This window comes from Mixophyes fleayi, chromosome 10 (assembly GCF_038048845.1).
Source record: "Mixophyes fleayi isolate aMixFle1 chromosome 10, aMixFle1.hap1, whole genome shotgun sequence".
Taxonomy (NCBI): domain Eukaryota; kingdom Metazoa; phylum Chordata; class Amphibia; order Anura; family Limnodynastidae; genus Mixophyes; species Mixophyes fleayi.
In genome coordinates, this window is record NC_134411.1 from 5,059,014 (window position 1) to 5,078,097 (window position 19,084).

Consider the following 19,084-nt stretch of genomic DNA (forward strand, 5'->3'; position numbering starts at 1 on the left):
GAGCGTGCTCATGACAGTACCCAATGAAACAAATGTCTTCTCATGCACGACTATTTTGTATGACATGTGATGATAGTTTGTAAGCAATTACTGTTTTAACTACTTATTTTGTGTTTTGTAAACCATTTTGAAAAATAGAAACACATTGAATTTAAAAAAAAAAAAAAAAAAGAAAACAAAAACACGTGTTCAGAGCACTAACAGATATTGCATAGCATACTAAGGGACTGGTACGCATTAACAATTGAACTTCATTTAAGATCAGTTGTATTTATTCAGGTCAATGTAGACATGGAGTCTGAAAACTGCAAATCTGCACACTAGGTTTATTTTTTTCTTTTTAAAAAAACAAAAACAAACTAAAAAAAAAAAAAAAAACACGAAAGACCATATTATTTGAAGCCTCGTCTTATCACTGGACAGATTAAAGATAAGGATCATGCTGTCAATGGGGCCAGTGTTGATTAAAAAAAAAACTGTTTTATTTCATTCCCCAGCCTCATGATCACTTCTTACAAGGTTACTGCAGAAACAAGCAAACCAAATTAACTGCGCACACACTCTTAATCGATGTTGTATGAAGAAATCTGACAGTGTAAAGTTTGTGCAGTAAACAGAGTAGAGGTCTTGTAGTATGCACTGTTTGTTACTGCAGGTACATTACTAGTTATTTATATAGTGCCTACATATTATAAAGTGCTTTACGATAAAATATTTAATCATCCCTAACCCACACATAATTTTGTCAATTAATCTATCACTATAGTTTTAGAATCCAGAGCACCTGGAATAGACCTATACAAACATGGGGAGAACATACAAACTCCACACAGATAGGGACCTAGTTGGAATCGAACCTATGATATCAATGCTGTAAGGCAGCAAAGCTAACAAATGTGCCAACGTGCTGACCAAGATACATCTAATTACCAATACATGAAATGCGAAATAAAATAAAACTGGAACACAAACCTCCACTGGCATATTCCATGACAAGGTACAATGTCTTCTCTGTATCTATAACCTCAAATAATTTTACTGAAAGAAAAAAGATATGATTTTATAAATCAATTAGAACAGAAGGTTGATCACAAGGTTCCAAATATCCCATAAACAGTTAAAGGAAAGCTATTGCGTTTAGAAAGCAGGCTTTGTGTGTTATGTCAAATTAATTTATCAGAGTCCACTAGGGGACTCTGCGACCATGGGAAGAGAGGCTTGTTCAGGAGCTATGCACTTATACCCCTCTCTCACCAAAACCCCGGGTCAGACACGGGATAATAAACATGGTTTCAACTAGTGTTGCAACCCTTCACACTGCACTTTGGTCCCAGGTATAACCCGGGTCACTGCCTTTCACACAGTACTCGTGTCTACCCTGCATTATCAAGTCATTAAAAGGGGACAGCACAGGCTCATACAGGTGATGTAGCAGATGCCAATGAGCTACTTTTAACAGAACCTGTGTAGACTATCCCAGGAACACCTTTCTTACCACAGCGTATACGGTTCCAGCATGAGAATAACCCTGGTTGCAAGCCCCAGGTTGACTCATTCACACAGACATACTACCTGGGTTAATCCCAGGCCCATGCATTTGTGTGAAAAGGGTATAAATTTTCAATTCTGTACCCCCTTCAATCGAGAAACCCCAGATATTAACTAACAGATCCTCAGGTATGGGAACAACAACAACACCACAAAACAGTTTTCCAATTTGAAAACATGGAGAGAGAAGAAAAAAATAAAAAAAAAGGAGACACAACAAAACAAGAGAAGAGCATAAATGAAAGGAGCACAATGTCCCCTAATAGACCAAGGGAAGTGGATTTAACGTAAGCACAAAAATCCTGTTTCCACTTTCATCCAATTGGGGAACCCACGATGATATAGATGCTCCATGCCTCCAAGGGATGGTACAGTCTGACACTGCAAGGAGCAAATCCCTACGTCAAGAATTAACATCTCTAGATGCAAAAACATAAAACCGGTAACATTTTATGAAAGTGTGGACAGATGTCGAGGTAGCCCAACACAGCTGCCCTGCCTAAGGTTAAAGGGATGAATATCCTTTCTCCAACTCCAAAAAATATATAACCTCCACGTGCTACTGTATTGTATGACAGAAATGGGTTTCTTAGTCTTCAGCATATTTTCAAGTACGCTGTCTGAAACCATTAGCTTTAAGAATCATGGCTTTAATATTAATGCCGTTAAAGCAAACCAAATAATATAATGAAAAAAAGTGACCCTAAGGAGAGAAAGTCTGCGTAGCAGACAAAGCGTGGCCAAGTGGGCGCAACCGATATTACTGGAAGACCTCCTTTTTTGACCCGCCGGAAGACTAGGAGAAGCATTGGAATGGGAGGACAGATAACCCAAATGGAATTCCCAGCGCATTGTCATAACGACGGTGGTTACCGCCAGAGGGTCCCTGGCCCTTGAGCAGAAACTGGAAACCTGTCGGTTGTGCCTCAATGCCATGAGGTCCAGATCCAGAGAACCGCAACACCGGACCAATATCTGTAAGACTTCAGGATGGCGTTACCACTCCCCTGACATTACCGCATAACGACTTGGGTAGTCTGTCCCCCAGTTTTGAACGCCTAGGATGAATACTGACGAAAGTAAGGGAACAAAGAGTTCTTCCTATTTTAGAATCTGAGACGCCACTTGCATTGCCCTGGCACTCCTGGTCACGCCCTGCTTGTTGATATATGCCACGGTGGTGACACTGTCCTATTGTAGATGGACCGGGGAGCCCTAAAGAAAAGTCTAAGCCCCTTGCAGGGTCATCAATTCCAGGATGTTCATTGGAAGGAAGACCACTGCTCCCCCAGCCCTGAAGGCTGGTGTCCATCGTGATTATGGTCCAGGACCACGAGGGCAAATGATCTGTCTATTCCCAAGTAGTCCTCAGGAGATAACCAGATAGGTTGGGAGTTTAAGGTGAGGGGAAACCCTGATCACTTTGTCAATAGGTGTCACTAAAAGCATCTGGAGTGGAACTTTACACACAAGGAAACGTCTTGAATATCCAAACCATTTTTTCAGGAGTTTCTTGCAAAGTAGCATGGAGGGACTGCGGTTGGCCAGTACCAGAGCTGCAAGGATCGAGCTTTGTCCTCGGGAAGGAAGATTTTATGCTCGCTGGTGTCCATGATGAGAACCAAAAAAAATCATCCTCTGGCAAAGGATTAAATGTGAATTTTGCAGGTTTATGTACCAGCTGTGGTGCTTTACCCTGAGGTGCCGACGCAGAAGCTGATCTGATGTGGCCTCGATAAGCAGATCATCCAGGTAAGGCACTATTCTCACCCCCATGGAACGTAGGCAAATGGCCATGACTGCCATAATATTGTGAATACTCTGGGTGCTGTTGAAAGACCAAATGGGAGTGAACTGCATTGATAGTGGGATGCTCCCACAATGAAGCGGAACAGGTGCTGATGTCCCTCTCATATTGAGCATGCAGGTAAGTATTGAGGATCGATGCCAGGAATTCTTACGCTTCCAGCCCATTGATAACTGAGCAAAGAGACTCCATGCGAAATCTGGCTTTGGAACTATGAACAGGTTTGAGTAGAATCTTGGTGTCTCTGGCTTGTCGGAAGTAGGCAGATGACCCCGGCAGAGAAAAGAGAAGCAAAACAGTGCAACATCGCTTGTCTTTTTAAGGTGTCATATGGTAAGGAGGTGACAAAAAAACGACAAGGTGTTTGACAGGATAGATCGATCATGTAGCCTCTCGTCATGATCCCTTGAATCCAACGGTCTGGAGAGGATGCTATCCACTGCTCCTTGAACAACCGCAGGCACCCACCCACTTCCGTGAGGAGGAGGGTGTGAGTCAAGCTGCCAGTTTTTCTGGAAGTTTGGGTGCGGGGTATCTGGTGAAGAATGAAGACCTTCCTCTATGGGAGTGGCCTCTGGACACAAAAGGTCTGCCTCTGCTCTCTTGACCTTTGATGTCCAACTCGCTGCTGGGGGAGCCACCGCTACAGAGTTAGAGAGGGAACCTCGCAACCAGCACTGGAATCTCTACTGTAAGGCCTAAAGGTGTGCCAGAGACATCGTCCACATCGGTTCCTCCACTAATGGGGAGCACTAACCTTGCTATTTGGCCTGGGACCCCGCCTCACAGTGTGCCCCTGAATCCTGTTGTCCACCTGGTCATTTTACCTTGCATTTGTAGAAAATAAAATATCTTGCTCTTCTTCTGAGCTGGGTCGCAGTACAGTATAAGGCAGTACATTATGCAGTCACAAGACGCAGAATGAGAACTAAGAATACTAACTGAACTCTGACTACACACACAGATTAAGATAGTGTAACTCAATGTATTACTTAGTGAGTAGAATTCAATATTAAATGCTACTTCACTCTCTGCAGTGTAATATACCTCCTTAATGCAGAAAATATAGTGTAATAATAATGGTACCTTCCTAGGCTAAATTGGCAGGCAGGAGAGGAGTCACATCCAAGTCTGAGTGAGGATCTCTCAATCTTTTCCTGCAAGTCTTTGGCGCCAATGGAAGATTCCATATTACTGGCTAAAACAGGGGGAGCTCCATTTGTAAACTCTTCCTCTCCCGTAATTTCCTACGCAAGGAAGCGTTTTTGTTAATATATGGCTCCTGCTCCAATCTGATATCAGTCTGCGGCGCTTCTATATAAGCACGCAGACATGGACTAATTGCAGTCTGAATGTCTTCCTCTGCTTCCAACCTGCATTGCTGTGCTCCGAACCCCCCCACCTCCTTTCGGAGGTGGCGCCTTTATAGCATCCACCCCGTTGAATTCTGGCGCTCTATACTCCAAAGAGCAATGCCGGGCATCAGGATCTGTTTTAGTGTGACCGCGGCTTACTGAGCCACCTGTCAACACTGTAAATTAAAGTGCTGTCAGTGAGAGCCGAAGCACAGCCAATTCTGTAAGTAGTGGATTGTGTCACAGCACTGCTATTAAACTACCAGATTAAGCTGCAATGAAATAAATAAAAGTAAAGAAATTAAAAAATGTTTCAGCTAAAGAAAAATATGCCCAACTCTTTGAGCACTAAACTAAAATGAGGAGCTACAGGGGGTTGCAGAGCAAAGGGGTCTGTCCTCATGATACAATTAAGAAGTGAACTAGTTAAGTGCCAACTCTATGCTCCCCTCATGCAATCTATTGTAGCAGTGTCCCCCAGATTGGATGAAAGAAAAATCTGTAAATTTGCTTACATTTCCAAGAATCCCTTAAGAAATACAGAGTTAAGGGACTTTTCCATGGGGTGAAGAGCATGTCAGCTTAGAAGGTCTGCTTCATAAATTCAACCCCCAGATTGGACAATGCTGAAATTGCTGGAACGTTACATTCCACCCAGTTCATAATCTAGGTGGTCTTCATTGCCATTGAGATGGTATCTCGCTGACAGAGCGTTTAACACAACTCTTAGTTCTAACACGTTATTGGGAAGTTGTGAGTTCCCTAGGCAACACTGACCCTAAAGGTTTGCATATGTTACCATCATAGAGTCCCAAATGGCAAAGGGATAACACCTGCTGAGGTTGTCGACACTCAGCCACTAGAAGACATGGATGAGCCTGAAGAGATGTGATGGACATATCCATTTTGCTAGTCTCATTTTGAAAATCCTTGAGAGAATGCATAAAACTTTTAGATGTTTTCAGGAGGTCCCTGCCAGGTGTTTAAAATGGAGTTTGGATCATTGATTCCGGAAAAGGAGAATACGTGTTTCCACCACAGAAATTCCAGGGTGAACATACATCCCATCATACTGATTGTTTATCATAGGATTTTGATGGTGGTGGATTGGCTGGCCAAGACTGCTTCCCTCTGTGCTATGCTCCATGGGCAGCACAGGGGCGGAGTGGTTAGCACTTCTGCCTCACAGCGCTGGGGTCATGAGTTCAATTCCTGACCATGGCCTTATCTGTGTGGAGTTTGTATGTTCTCCCTGTGTTTGCGTGGGTTTCCTCCAGGTGCTCCTCTTTCCTCCCACACTCAAAAAACATACTAGTAGGTTAACTGGCTGCTATCAAAAATTGACCCTAGTCTCTCTCTCCCTTTCTGTCTGTGTGTGTGTGTGTGTGTGTGTTAGGGAATTTAGACTGTAAGCTCCAATGGGGCAGGGACTGATGTGAATGAGTTCTCTGTACAGCGCTGTGTAATCAGTAGCGCTATATAAGTAAATGGTGATGATGATGATTCTCTAGGGTTGTAGCACCTAGACTTACCTGAGAAACGAAAGGATTAAAACCCTGCACAGATTTCAACAGATTAGCAGGCTCCCTCTGTGCCCCTGGCATAGGGCATGAAAATCTTTGATTAACAAGCCATTTGAGGTAGCGTTCCCCAAGCTGTCAGAGAGGGCATCGGTGTATGGCCCTCACTAACTTCTAGCAGAGAGCTCAGTAAGCTCTGCGAGTGACCTTGCCCAGGCTGGCTCTGTATATTTTACTGGCGTCCCGATTGAATGTGCACGGTCGCTAGGTTCACAAGCAGCAGACAGAGCGTCAGGCTCATGTCTTGCATTAAGCAATTTAGAAATGTAGAAAAAGTAATATAAAATTACAGAATTTCCTAAGCTTAGGTAAAAAATTAGCTGACAGCATGCTGAGCGCAGGATATTAGTTTTGGCAGGTTTACCTCCATGATGTAAAGCCCACCAAGGAAGAGGTGTCAGCTGGTGGGGGTAAGTGGGTCCAGTCCAGAGATGACCGATGTCCAATGGCAAAGATCATCATATGCCATGGCCACCAGGGAAACATGCACACCCTTCAGCAGACAGGGCTGACCGTTAGTGGTCAACTACCATCTTCCCTTCAGAGAGAGAATGTGAGCTATATAATTTCAGACAGGCTCTGAAGCATGACCATTATACTGTGCATATGTGCCCATCAGAGCTAGCAGCATCAGGTCACTACCTCCATCGGTAGTGAGCAGATTTCCCCTCCGGAGCCATCCCCAATGAGGTCGCCAGGGAGGACAGAAGCGGAGACACCTAATCATGGCTCCAACTCTGCCCTCTCTCAATCAGTACATATTCCTCCCAGCAGGCAGAATGAGATGTTGCTGTAGCAGGAATGAAATTAAAGTATAAGAAAATAAAGAAAAAATAAAAGCATGCTGCCCTAGGCAGCTCTGTGCAAAAGTGCCCTAATTCTTAAGTGACACAGGTGAAACTGAGCTTCCCTAAATGAAGGTGATATAAAGAGCAAGGAGCTTTCTGAATTTGTGCAGAACTTAAATGAAGTGCATAATTCCTGGACCAGCATCTGTAACCATGTTGCAGTGTCCCCCAAATGGATGAAAGAGAAAATGTGGTTAAGAATATGTAAACAACAACATATGTCAGACCTTTCACTGTAAATGCATAAAAAGCCAAGCTAATTTTATGCTTTGGTTCACAGAAAAATAGAGTACTCTGGATCTGGCTCCTGCATGAACAGTGATGCATAGTTCCTATTAATAAAACCTACTAACACCACAATTTGTATATGAGGAATATGACTATGCACTTTTACCTGGTTTCTATTGATTGAGAACTAGTGTTTATATGCATAAAAAAAACCTTACAGTATTGCTGTTTATACAGAACACTTCATTTTAAATGCATCATTCTTTACTTTTTGCATTGCATGGATATCTTGTGTTTCAGGGTGATAGAAACTTTATCAGACATAATTTATAAAATAAATGTTTGTACAATTCAATGCTTAAGAAAGTTCTACCAACGAAATACCTATTTTCTTTAATAACCAGTGTATGGCATTTATTCACCTTTTGTACCCAGTAAACCCTACTAAGATATCTTATCTATTCATTCTTACGTCACTGTATTGCACAAAGCAGTTAGAAAGAAAAAAATGAGAACAATCTTACCTATGTTAGGGTGGTTCAGAACCTTCATGATTTTCACTTCTCTGAAGAGCTGTTGGAAGAGTAAGATGAATTGGTTTTGGAAGAATATGTACTGGTCAAAAGATAGGAGAAAAAGGTCACATATAAAAAGCTTTGTTCCACAATACTATTTTAGAGGCTATATTATAAATGTGTTGATAAAGAAAACAAAACTACTCCATTTCCCTACAAGCTTCAACAGCTTTCAGATTTGTTTGTTTTGGGTTTTTTTGCATCGAATACTTGCAGTAAAGAGAACATCTACAGATCTGATGCGTTCGACTTCCTAAGACAGTTGACATGATTAAATTATGGTGAGCCATACTTTATTTTGAGAATGTAATAAAGCTCTGTTGGAGCATATTCTCACCACACCACTATAGAACATGTTTGTTTTATTGCCTTTAGATGCAGTCATAGCAATAGCCCAATTTCTTTTTAAAGTTAAAAACTCCTCCCTAATGTTGCGGCCTCTTTCCGACCGTATTTTATCATATTTGCTTTACACTAAGCAGCAGTTCTTTACATCAAAATGTAGAAGATTTCTATGTTGGACCGGCCGTCTGTTTCTGTTACAATGGGCCACCAATGTTCTAAGCTCCAGCACCTAGCAGTAATTAGAACCAATCGATGTTGCACAGAGACCATTGCGTAAGAAACACAAAGATGTTATGACAGGGGCAAGAAGCGTGACTAATTGATCTGTTTGGCAATCACTGACCATAACACGGTGGGGAAGAGAGGAGGTGGAGAGTGAAAGTGAGCAAATACCAATCAACTGATTTTCTGCCCTTGCCAAGTAAGGAGAGCATCACAGATGCTGCCAGAGGTGGGAAGTAAGGGGGTGGAAATGTAAAAAAAATAAAAATTCAAAAACAAGGATTTGTCAATGGTCTTCAAGAGCATCTATTTGATCTTCAGCAAAGTCCTTGCTGCTTATGTATCAATTCCAACAAGATTGGTTACATCTTTAAATAAGCTGCATATTACAAATAAAATAAATAAATTCCTTTACTTACCTTCTGCAAACTTGAACTATTCATCTGTGTTTTGTCTATAATTTTTACAGCGACCTGAAAAAAAAAAAAAAAAAAAAAGACCCAAATCAAGTTAGTTTATTAAACATCACATGTAGGCGGAAATTCAGTTACCCACATAGTGCCGCTGGACAGCACCGCGGTTTCCAGCCATGCACATTGCTGACCAGTACATTATGGAATCTCTGGTCATTTTTCCTGAAAAATGAATGGAGATTCCATCATCAACTTCAGCTCAATGTGTGTCCGTGGACTGTTCTGGAGATATATTGTGTTGAATTTTCCCATGGATTAGTTGTTTCTGCACAGTCGAATTTATAGTGCATTTTCAACACCACACTGCTGTTGAGATCCCTAACCATTTCCCTCAAAAAGGACTCTTTACCTAATATTCTGTGCCAGAATATAACCCGTACAAATTAAAATATTTTCATTAAAATAATCATTGCAAATTTCCAATGCAGCCGATGACTGCCGCTATGTTTTAGTCATAAATGCAATAGTTATGCATTCTAAATATAAAGAAGAGTCTGCGTTTATAGTGTTCACTAAGTATGCAGCCCCGTATGTATATCAAAGGTTCCAAACACTTTCAAGCTTGTACAGATAAAAAGAATTATACATACACAGAGCGCTCCCTTTACATGCACTTCCTTGTGTTTCAATCGAACATATGTTTTGTTCTCATATGATGGATTTCTATGATCAAAACTGTAAACACATAAAACCCTTCATATTGTAAGGCAATCAAATGGGAGAAGCAATCTCTATGGGGAAATACGTGTCTTGATAAGATGGTACAACCCCGATCACCCGTGTATTAACGTCTGCTCCACACCCCAATGGATATACGCTTACCAAATAGAAGTTAGGTTCACACCCCAAAAAAGTAATGTTGAGATTCCTCTCACTAGACGTCCACTCCACGAGATATACCATCCACGCTCAAAATAAAGAGAGCAATCTAGAGCATTATCATTTATTACAAATTGTCATAAAAATGGACCCGTACCCGGAGAAAAGAATGTTCAAACGTTCTGACAAGGCAAGTTGGAATCCGCTCACCACAGTTCCATCTGATTTCTCCGCAGTCGGTCCTCCAAATTAAAACCAATGCATTTCAACTTGTTTGCCAAGTCTTTATCAAGGTAAAAACCTTCTATATGACAATTCGTTTGTAATAAATGATAATGCGCTAGATTGCTCTCTTTATTTTGAGCGTGGATGGTATATCTCGTGGAGCGGACGTCTAGAGAGAAAGGAATCTCAACATTACTTTTTTGGGGCGCGAACCTTACTTCTATCTTGTAAGCGTATATCCATTGGGGTGTGGAGCAGACGTGAACACACGGGTGATTGGGGGTGTACCATCTTATCAAGACACGGATTTCCCCATAGAGATTGCTTCTCCCATTTGATTGGCTTACAATATTACACTATGAAGGGTTTTGTGTGTTTACAGTTTTGATCATAGAAATCCATCATATGATAACAAAACATATGTTCGATTGAAACACAACAAAGTGCATGTAAAGGGAGCGCTCTGTGTATGAATAATTCTTTTTATCTGATAATAGTTATGCAGGATGCAGCTAAAGATAGAGCTACAGAACTCTTAATTTTTAGTTGAGTCTGTTAGCTTAGTGGAGTCTATAGGGAAGCCACTTTGTATGCTTAAGGTAAGCTCTCCAGTGTGTTCTATGGATATAGATGAAGTCCAGCCATCAATTGTCATATAAACAAAAAATAGAATTTACTGGAAATTACAGTATAATATTGTTGATTATTTTATAAATTTCTGTATAAAACCTTTTGTACATATGTATGGTAGCTCATTTGCTACACAGATCCTGAGATGCCTCATGTGTTTTACCATTTCTCCTCCTCCTCCCTCCTTGTCCTTCTAACACTGCAATGCCGGTGGACTAAACCTATTAGGCCAGGCAAAGCTGGCTGATCATGTCAAAGATCAGAAAGAAATACTAGCAGTGACTGGCCCGCCGAGACTTTGCCTGTGGCCCCCCAAACAGCTGCTCTCAATCTCATCAGAACTGTCCTAACTGTACTGTATAGCTCAGGGAGGTCACGTGGCATACCCGGAGAAAGGAGGAACTGCGCTGTACTCTTCCTCTGTGTGGCCCTTTTGAAGGCTGCAGCACTCCAGCTATTTCAAGTTAGACTAGACTTCAATAATATAGCTATAAAAAACTGTTTCCAAATTTAATTTTATCCCTTCTGTGATAACCTTGCCTCCATATTTTTGTAAACAGTTCAAAACACTTCTATTGCTATTTCCACATCTTGTCTAAGTTGCTATAGAAAATCAATAATGAGGATATCGAGTAGATGGATAAAGCAAAGGCATGTGTTTAAAAGTATGCTATAAATCAGTGTTGGCTAACTTGTGACACTCCAGGTGTTGTGAAACTACAAGCCCCAGCATGCTTTGCCCGCTATCAGCTAGTTATCTACTGGCAAAGCATGCTGGGGCTTGTAGTTTCACAACACCTGGAGTGTCACAGGTTAGCCATCACTGCTATAAATACATGTATCTTTGCATGTATTCGCACACAAACAAGAAGCTACCTATGATAATTTTGTTAAAATATAACTTTCCAATCCTAAATACTGAAGAAAACTGTCAATTTTACTAGGAAAAATACTGTGACCTTGGAGTCCAGCCACAATGCTTCCTCACCTCTTTCCCAGTTAAAACATGGCGTGCTAGCTTGACTTTGGCAAAATTGCCCTTGCCGATGGTTTTGAGGAGACGATAGTTTCCAATATGCGGCTGCTCATCCGCAGACGTTGGAATTGAGGTACGGCATCTTATCATACTGGGTTTGCTGTTACCACCCCCACTGCTTGTCTTTGAGTCTGCGTGACCCAACGTCGGCTGCAATGATAAATAAGAAAGGTAGATTAAGCAATCTTGTTGCTGTTTTTCGGCTACATCTTACAATATCTATCTCTACAGATAGATATCAATATCTATCCACACATACATATACACATTCCACAGATTTTATACATAGCCAATCATTAAGACCATCCCTTGGGGGGGGGGTACTGTATCTGTACGGTACTGTGGTCATTGGTGGTTTTGTTGTACAAGTGAACGCACACAAGCAAAAAGTTACCTACTCTCGTCCAGGAACAAAAAATATTCATGTAATTTTTGCAGTGGTTAAATTGCCACCTATAGACTAAAATATGATTTGAATGAACTACAACTGCTACTAAAGAAGCAAAATCTGAGGCCATTAAAAAAAGTGACAAAATTGCAAACAAGTTTTGCCAAATTGTATGTTATGTCTCAAATATTACAGCATTTCTATAAATATGAAGCAAACCCACTCGTCATACTATAAATACAACCATTCAATTTACAGGAAACAAAATACATGTTTTACAAATACATATCTGTACAAAATCTTTCAAACTTATCCCGTACATACTTCTTCACTACAAAGCTACTGAGGTGCTCCATGCGTTTTACCATCACTGTCAGTAGTACATTCACTTGTGAAATATATTTATTCAGAATCAGCAATATATGCATTGAAGAACAAAATAACAGACATATCTTCCTGTCAGTATTTTTCCTTAAAGAAACAGAAACTTAACAAATATGGAATAAAACAGTCATATGAGAACAAAAAGTTTCAGGAAATAGCATGTGTATGAGCAGAACAAAAATATAAACACAGAATTTTATATTTCAAATATTTTTAAAACAAAATGTACTCAGTACAGATAGTTATTTATCATGTAGTGTCTACATTACAATTATTTTAGAAGTCCATTAAGCATTCCATGACTTGTGTCTAACAGCCAAAAAAATAAAAAAAAAATCTTGTGGCTAATATCTGAATATGTAGTATAGGATAGATCATCTCTTATATAACGTTACATGTGAATTTTACATTACAGTCCTGTGTATTCCACAAGTGGATGAATGCCACATACATATTTACTAAACCACTTTTTCTGTTGGCGATACAAGAAAATTACTATTGAAAAGGACAGTTTTTTGTCAAGGTAGAACTAAAAAGCATAGCTACAGCTTAGAAAATGGTCACATTTTCATTTTTGCTAGAAGCTGTTAAAATAAAGAGTCGCAAACACACAATAAAGAGCCTAATGCAATTGAGTGGACAACAAATTGCAAGGAGACAAAAGTTTTAACCCCTACAATGGGGTAAAATACTAACATTTTAGTGCCAAAACCCCCAAAAACAACCAACCACCACATCAAAATAAACAATTAAACCCTACATAGAAGCATTTTCAACCAATTTATTTTTAATGTAACAGATAAAATGCCTGTTTGATAAAGCTTTCCTCAGCCATAGCTAGACAATGATGTTTCTTAGACTAGGTACACACTACAAAAACTTTTGACCAATTTGTTATCACTGACAATTTTACAAACGACTGAAGTTCCAATCAGTCAGCTGATTCATAATTTACCTTCAGATCTGTGCTCTTCAGCTGGTCCAAGAGCAGTGTAGTCGGTCATTCCTGTAACACTGATTATAACACAAAATAAACAGATTTTTCCACAATGTCATTATAATTTTTGTTAGCCACTGCGACTCTAAAATGAAGTATTCAGTCTCAGAACGAACAAACAAATTAATCCACCTACAGCACTCTACATTTAACAGAGTGAAAGGTTTCTACTCACTCTCTAAACAGTTGTGTGAGGGCACACACACACACACTACAGGATCGGAAGGTGGTTTTAACGAGAGAGTTTTTTTAAACAGGACAAGCAATCAAATGAAACGACGCTTGGTACTTTGTAACACACTAATGCGATATCTATTGGCTGAAAAACTTGTAGTGTGTACCTAGCCTTAAAGGCAAATATTTAATACAGGATTAAACAAAATGATTTAGCACCCAGATCGACTTCTACCCAGATCGACTTCATGTTCGTGACTGTACCTGGAGAAAGTATTTCAGATACAAAACAAAAAAAAAAGCCCATCTGCATGTAGCCTAACAGTAGCCAGTAGAAGAAAGAGCCCGATTAGATCTATATAAAGCGTGCTAATCAGTTAGGTGCCGAACTGTTAAGGATAGACACATATACTTTAACAGAATATGAACTAGATAAATGGTGACACGGCAAGTAATAAATCTGTACTAAAAAGTACAGATTATTTTTAGGCAAGGTTTATCATATCCAAATGCTCATGTGACATATATCCTAATTCCGTTAGGCTTCATTTTGAAACATCATTAGGCAAGAGTGATGCACATGCAAGAATGCACCTTATGTAAACACTTTAGCAGTTTCATACATTTTGTATGTACAGGGTGATTCAAAAGTTGCAGTACACCCTTTTATTTCAAAAACTCTACAGTAATTGGGCCGATTGACCGATTTCAAGATGGTGCCCATGCTTTGTACATACCGTAAAAGATAGACCACGTCACCCATACCTTACTGGAGTATTCAGGTTTCCCAATTTCCTGTAGAGTTTTTGAAATAAAAGGGTGTACTGCGACTTTTGAATCACCCTGTACTATAAACACCTTTTCGCTTACTGTCATGGCAAATTCACAATCTATGAAATAATTAAAATAGCTATCTGATCACCTCATCCCATTCCAGAATACAAGACTTCTCCCAAGCTGCCCCCTCCACTGGAATGACCTCCCACGCTCCATCCAGTTGTCCCCTAATTTGTGCTCCTTCAAACAGACACTCAAAACTCACCTCTTCCTCAAAAGCTACCAGACATCCACCTAACCCTCTCTCCATGTTCGTTCTCATCACTTCTCTATTCCCGGTCACTTTACTCACTCCTCCTGCGCTCGATTCAATCTACTGACTTCCTTTTGTCCCAGCTGTCTGCTTGCCCTCCCTTTAGGATGTAAGCTCTTACTAGCAGGGTCCTCTTCCCACCTGTCTTATACCTAGTCCTATACTGCTCCAAGTACACTATAATTGCTTTGCCAGGAGCTTCTGCAGTCTTTGTACTATTCATTTATTGTTCTGTACTGTTTTCCCTGTATGGTGCCGGAGATCTTGTGGCGCCTTATAAAGGATAATAAGCTTAATGTACTGAACGAAAGGTCAATGACTAAACAAAACAAAAACTTTGCAAAGAGCTTTACTAAGAAAAAAGTAAAAATTACCTAAATATGCAAAAAGTTGACTCAGATTGAAATATATACTTATTGTATGGCTACAAATATTTTGCTCTCTAAACAAAGTTTTTAAATGCAATGGGTTGACATGTTGTAATTTTATCAGAATGTGTGATCTACACATAGTAAGAATGCTCAAAATATGAAAGGGGTCATCCACCCATTCCATCATGTATGTACTCCTTCAAATGGAGTCATTCCATTCTGTACTCCCACCATTACTAGATTGCAGATATGAACCTCCAACAATACAGCTGTGAGATGAGATTGTGGCATAGTTTGCACAAACCTGCCAGGAAATGGTGTGTACATACAAAGAGGAACTTTTGATCTCGCATGCAGTTTTCACTGTCAGCTCTCAACTCTATCTGTTAATCAATTAAAGCTCTGCATCAACAGTGGAAGTCCAAGCAAAGGAGAGGTTGGATAACCCCACTGAAAGATGCAATGAAGCTAGTGTTTGTAATTAACTGGAGTTACATTGTGCATCCAAAACACCAACATGAGGAATTGCCATTTATAAAAGTTTCCATTTTCCCTTTAACATTTTGCTGTGGTGCTTTGTTTCTTGAAAAACCTAAAGAAATGTTTAAAACAGTAACTCCATTTTTTTGAAGCCATAAGGCAAACTGTTACCCATAGCAGATCTCATCTCCTGAGAAATAGATGTAGCTGTTGCAAGAAAAAGAGGAGAGTGCTGCATCTGTTTTATTCAGGATGTGTAAAGTACAAGATTTGGTGCTCTACAGAGCACATGTATTTTAGACAGTAACTTAAAATATCTAGATTCTTGGAATTACATGTGCTCTCTTCATATTACTTGCACTAATGCACAAATAGACAAGACCTGTCAGATAGTAAGATCATTTGAACAGTAACATTACCAGTAAGCTAAACAAATGAAGAGGAGGAAGGTAATTGCTGCCTGTAATTCTGCTAAAACATTACATTACAAGGTTTCCTTAAAAACAAAAAACAAAAAAAAAAACAAAAAAAAAACACAACATTTTTTAAAATGTAAAAACAAACTTTCAGGAATAAAAAATAATAAAAAATCCTGTACATACAAACAAACCACAATTTATATTGGAATTCCATTACAAGTCAAAGCTGGCAGTGAATCACTGCATCTGGCTGTCCAGGTTATTTTTTATTACAAAGGGGAACAATAATATCATTAAGATCACATATCTAAGTGTCCTGATATTTTCTCCTACAGTTTCACAGTTTGTTTTTAGCTGCAGGACATACAAGAAAGTGGCTCTAATTTTGTGTTCACAATTAAAAAACAAACAAACACTGAAATTGGAAGTTAAATCAGACATACAGATGATATTTCTAATTGTGCATGTGTTTCAATCCGCTCATTCAAAATTCACTATAAATGTTATTCGGCAGCTAGGTATGCTCTTTTTCAAATGTAAAGACTATTAAAAAAAAAGTCTACAAGTGAAGGCAAACCTTTCAGAAATATGAACAAGGAATATATCTTATTTCACTGCCTCACAGGAGAATATATTTCTCAGCAGTGGGCCGTACACATTACTTCATGGGCAATCAGTGACTCAGGTAAAGCCGGATGAGAGACAAGTCTGAGCAAGATATAGTACTGGTAGGGGCTGGGCATGTGTTTCACAGCTCATGCTTATACGTCACAACATGACAGCTAGTTGCAAAGGGTGAAGCAGCAGGGATGGGTAGGAGGGTGGAGACTAGAGAAGTTAATCAAAGTTGATCTTTCTAATGCAGACACGCTGCATTAGAATGGTGTGTGGGCAGAGAATATATAGGAATAGAAAACCCAGAGCCAGCTGCTGACCTGTTTTAATCAGCATGGAGAGGCACCCATTATTTAAACAGGGTACATTACAGCAATAATGGGTGATCATTGAAACATGATGCATTCATAGACTGTATAAGCTTGCGAGCAGGGCCCTCTTATCTCTGTCTGTTTGTTCCCAATTGTAAAGCGCTACAGAATTTGCTGGTGCTATATAAATAAGTGATGATGCATTAATTGTTACGGGGGGGGGGGGGGGAAATGTGCATATGGAACATGGAAGTTTGTAACAAGCAAGTACTGTACTTTTATAGCAGGGGAGGCATCTAAACCTTAAATATCTTTAACAATCTTGTAACAAACTGCTTCTCTTTAACCTCTTGCTAGTTTAAACACAGTATATGGTCATCATTTCTACCTACAAGTAAACTTGTTTTTGATTTTGTTTAGGGGCGTTGTTGCAACATGTTAAACTTTTAAGGTTACATTTTAACTTTACACTTTTAACATTGTTTCTATGTTTAGTCTGCTGCTTATGCACTTTATCAGGGATCGACAGTCTAAACTGAGAATAATTAAACTGGTATTTTATGATATCCATATTTGAAATGAAAACCTTTACTTTCAATATTAATCTTCCATATATAGGAGCACTTCAGAACCATCAAAAATACATACAAACCTTAGTTTGATAGAACTTCAGATATCTGGTATAGTGTGTATTCTCTTGATCATGTAAGCAAAAATTGAAAAAGTGACAGCACTATCCTGGAATATCGGACTACTACAATTTAAAACCCTTTAATTATATTGATATTTTTATTCTAAGTAGCACAGTCTGATTTAATCATCAAATGAAACACCAGATACTGGTACCAAGAGCTACAGTCCTTTCTAGACAATCTTGATTAATTACCTATATACATTGTAACTAAGTTGTGCTAATAGTTTTGCCTTTATGCACATCATTGGTGCACATCTCCATCTTAAAAATTATTTTACCTCTTTATTCATACCCAATATGGAAACCATTACTGGATCAGGATTTCTAAATATACATGCAAAATTTAAGCAACTCATACGTAAACAATTATGGAAGAATATTACTATATTCTAATGTTTTCAGGTGCCATATGGGACCGTTATGTATGAATATCATTTATAGAGTTTTTTGCCATAGGTTTTTTTTGGGGGAGGGGGATTTTTTTTTCAGACAAATTTAATTTATTTTGATGTAAAACCTCATGTAAACAACTACTTTTAATACTCTACAAAATTGCAGTCACTAAAGAATACGCTTCCATTTCACTATTATATACATAAATATGACAAACCCTTGTCACTAAGAACTGCCCACTCCAGGTAGTTAATCTGATGTGCTAAGTGTGCTACCAGTCCTCCCATGATTATAAGGTCAATACTTGACAAGCCATTATACTGTAAAATTAAGTACATTTGCAATGCATTCAAGAATCAGATGTCACTTTGAGGGCAGCAAGACAAGCTAGTACCCACTAGGGAAATGTGGTGCTACCTGTGTGATAGTTGGGAAGCATCATTAGGATATTTCTAGGAGAAACAAAGCACAGCAGAAATAAAAAGTAAAAATAGCATGTTCACATTTTTATTTTTGAACATTAAAGATAATATGGTTTAGTTCATTATAGAAAATGCACTGTGTGTCAATTGCATTTCTTTGGCTTACTACATAAGATTAGGACAGTTAAGCACATAAACATGTCTTTTCTCTTGAAAAAGTCCTTTAAAGGGATTTACTGCTCTAGGTTACGGACTGTAAAGCTCTTTGTTAAAGCTTATTAAAGCTCATTGATTTACAACATTCTGGTTGCCATAAGGTAGCCGTGAATCTCATTAAAGTGGATGTGGTATAACTCCAACAAGTGTACTGTTCTTATCTGATGCTATTGTCCACGCAGCATAAGAACAAACCTACTCCTGTGCAACATTCAAAATGCATGAAGATATCCCAAGTCAACAATTCTCAAAAATAGCCTGCAAGGATGTGGACTCTTTGTGCACCTTACAAGATGAAAGATCGTATTTTTATTATTAGCAACTGCAAAAAAGATTATCATGACTTTTCAGCTGACTGACTGTGGACTGCATGTGGCCATCCATACTTTTCTTGTTTGCAACTCTTGTAGTTCAAATATAAATAAGATCTCATTGTGAT

General features: G+C 39.2%; 1 protein-coding gene across 7 annotated transcripts in view; it reads right to left on the reverse strand.

Moving 5' to 3' along the window:
* MARK2 (microtubule affinity regulating kinase 2) overlaps nt 1-19,084 on the reverse strand; it is a 150,868-nt gene that overhangs the window by 64,335 nt on the left and 67,449 nt on the right. For all 7 annotated transcript variants that reach the window (XM_075187707.1, XM_075187712.1, XM_075187711.1 and 4 more), the window contains exons 2-5: nt 11,644-11,841; nt 8,928-8,981; nt 7,891-7,939; nt 973-1,038 (exon numbers count right to left, since the gene is read on the reverse strand). In XM_075187707.1, the coding sequence (XP_075043808.1) occupies nt 973-1,038; nt 7,891-7,939; nt 8,928-8,981; nt 11,644-11,841 (367 nt within the window). The remainder of the gene's footprint in view (nt 1-972; nt 1,039-7,890; nt 7,940-8,927; nt 8,982-11,643; nt 11,842-19,084) is intronic.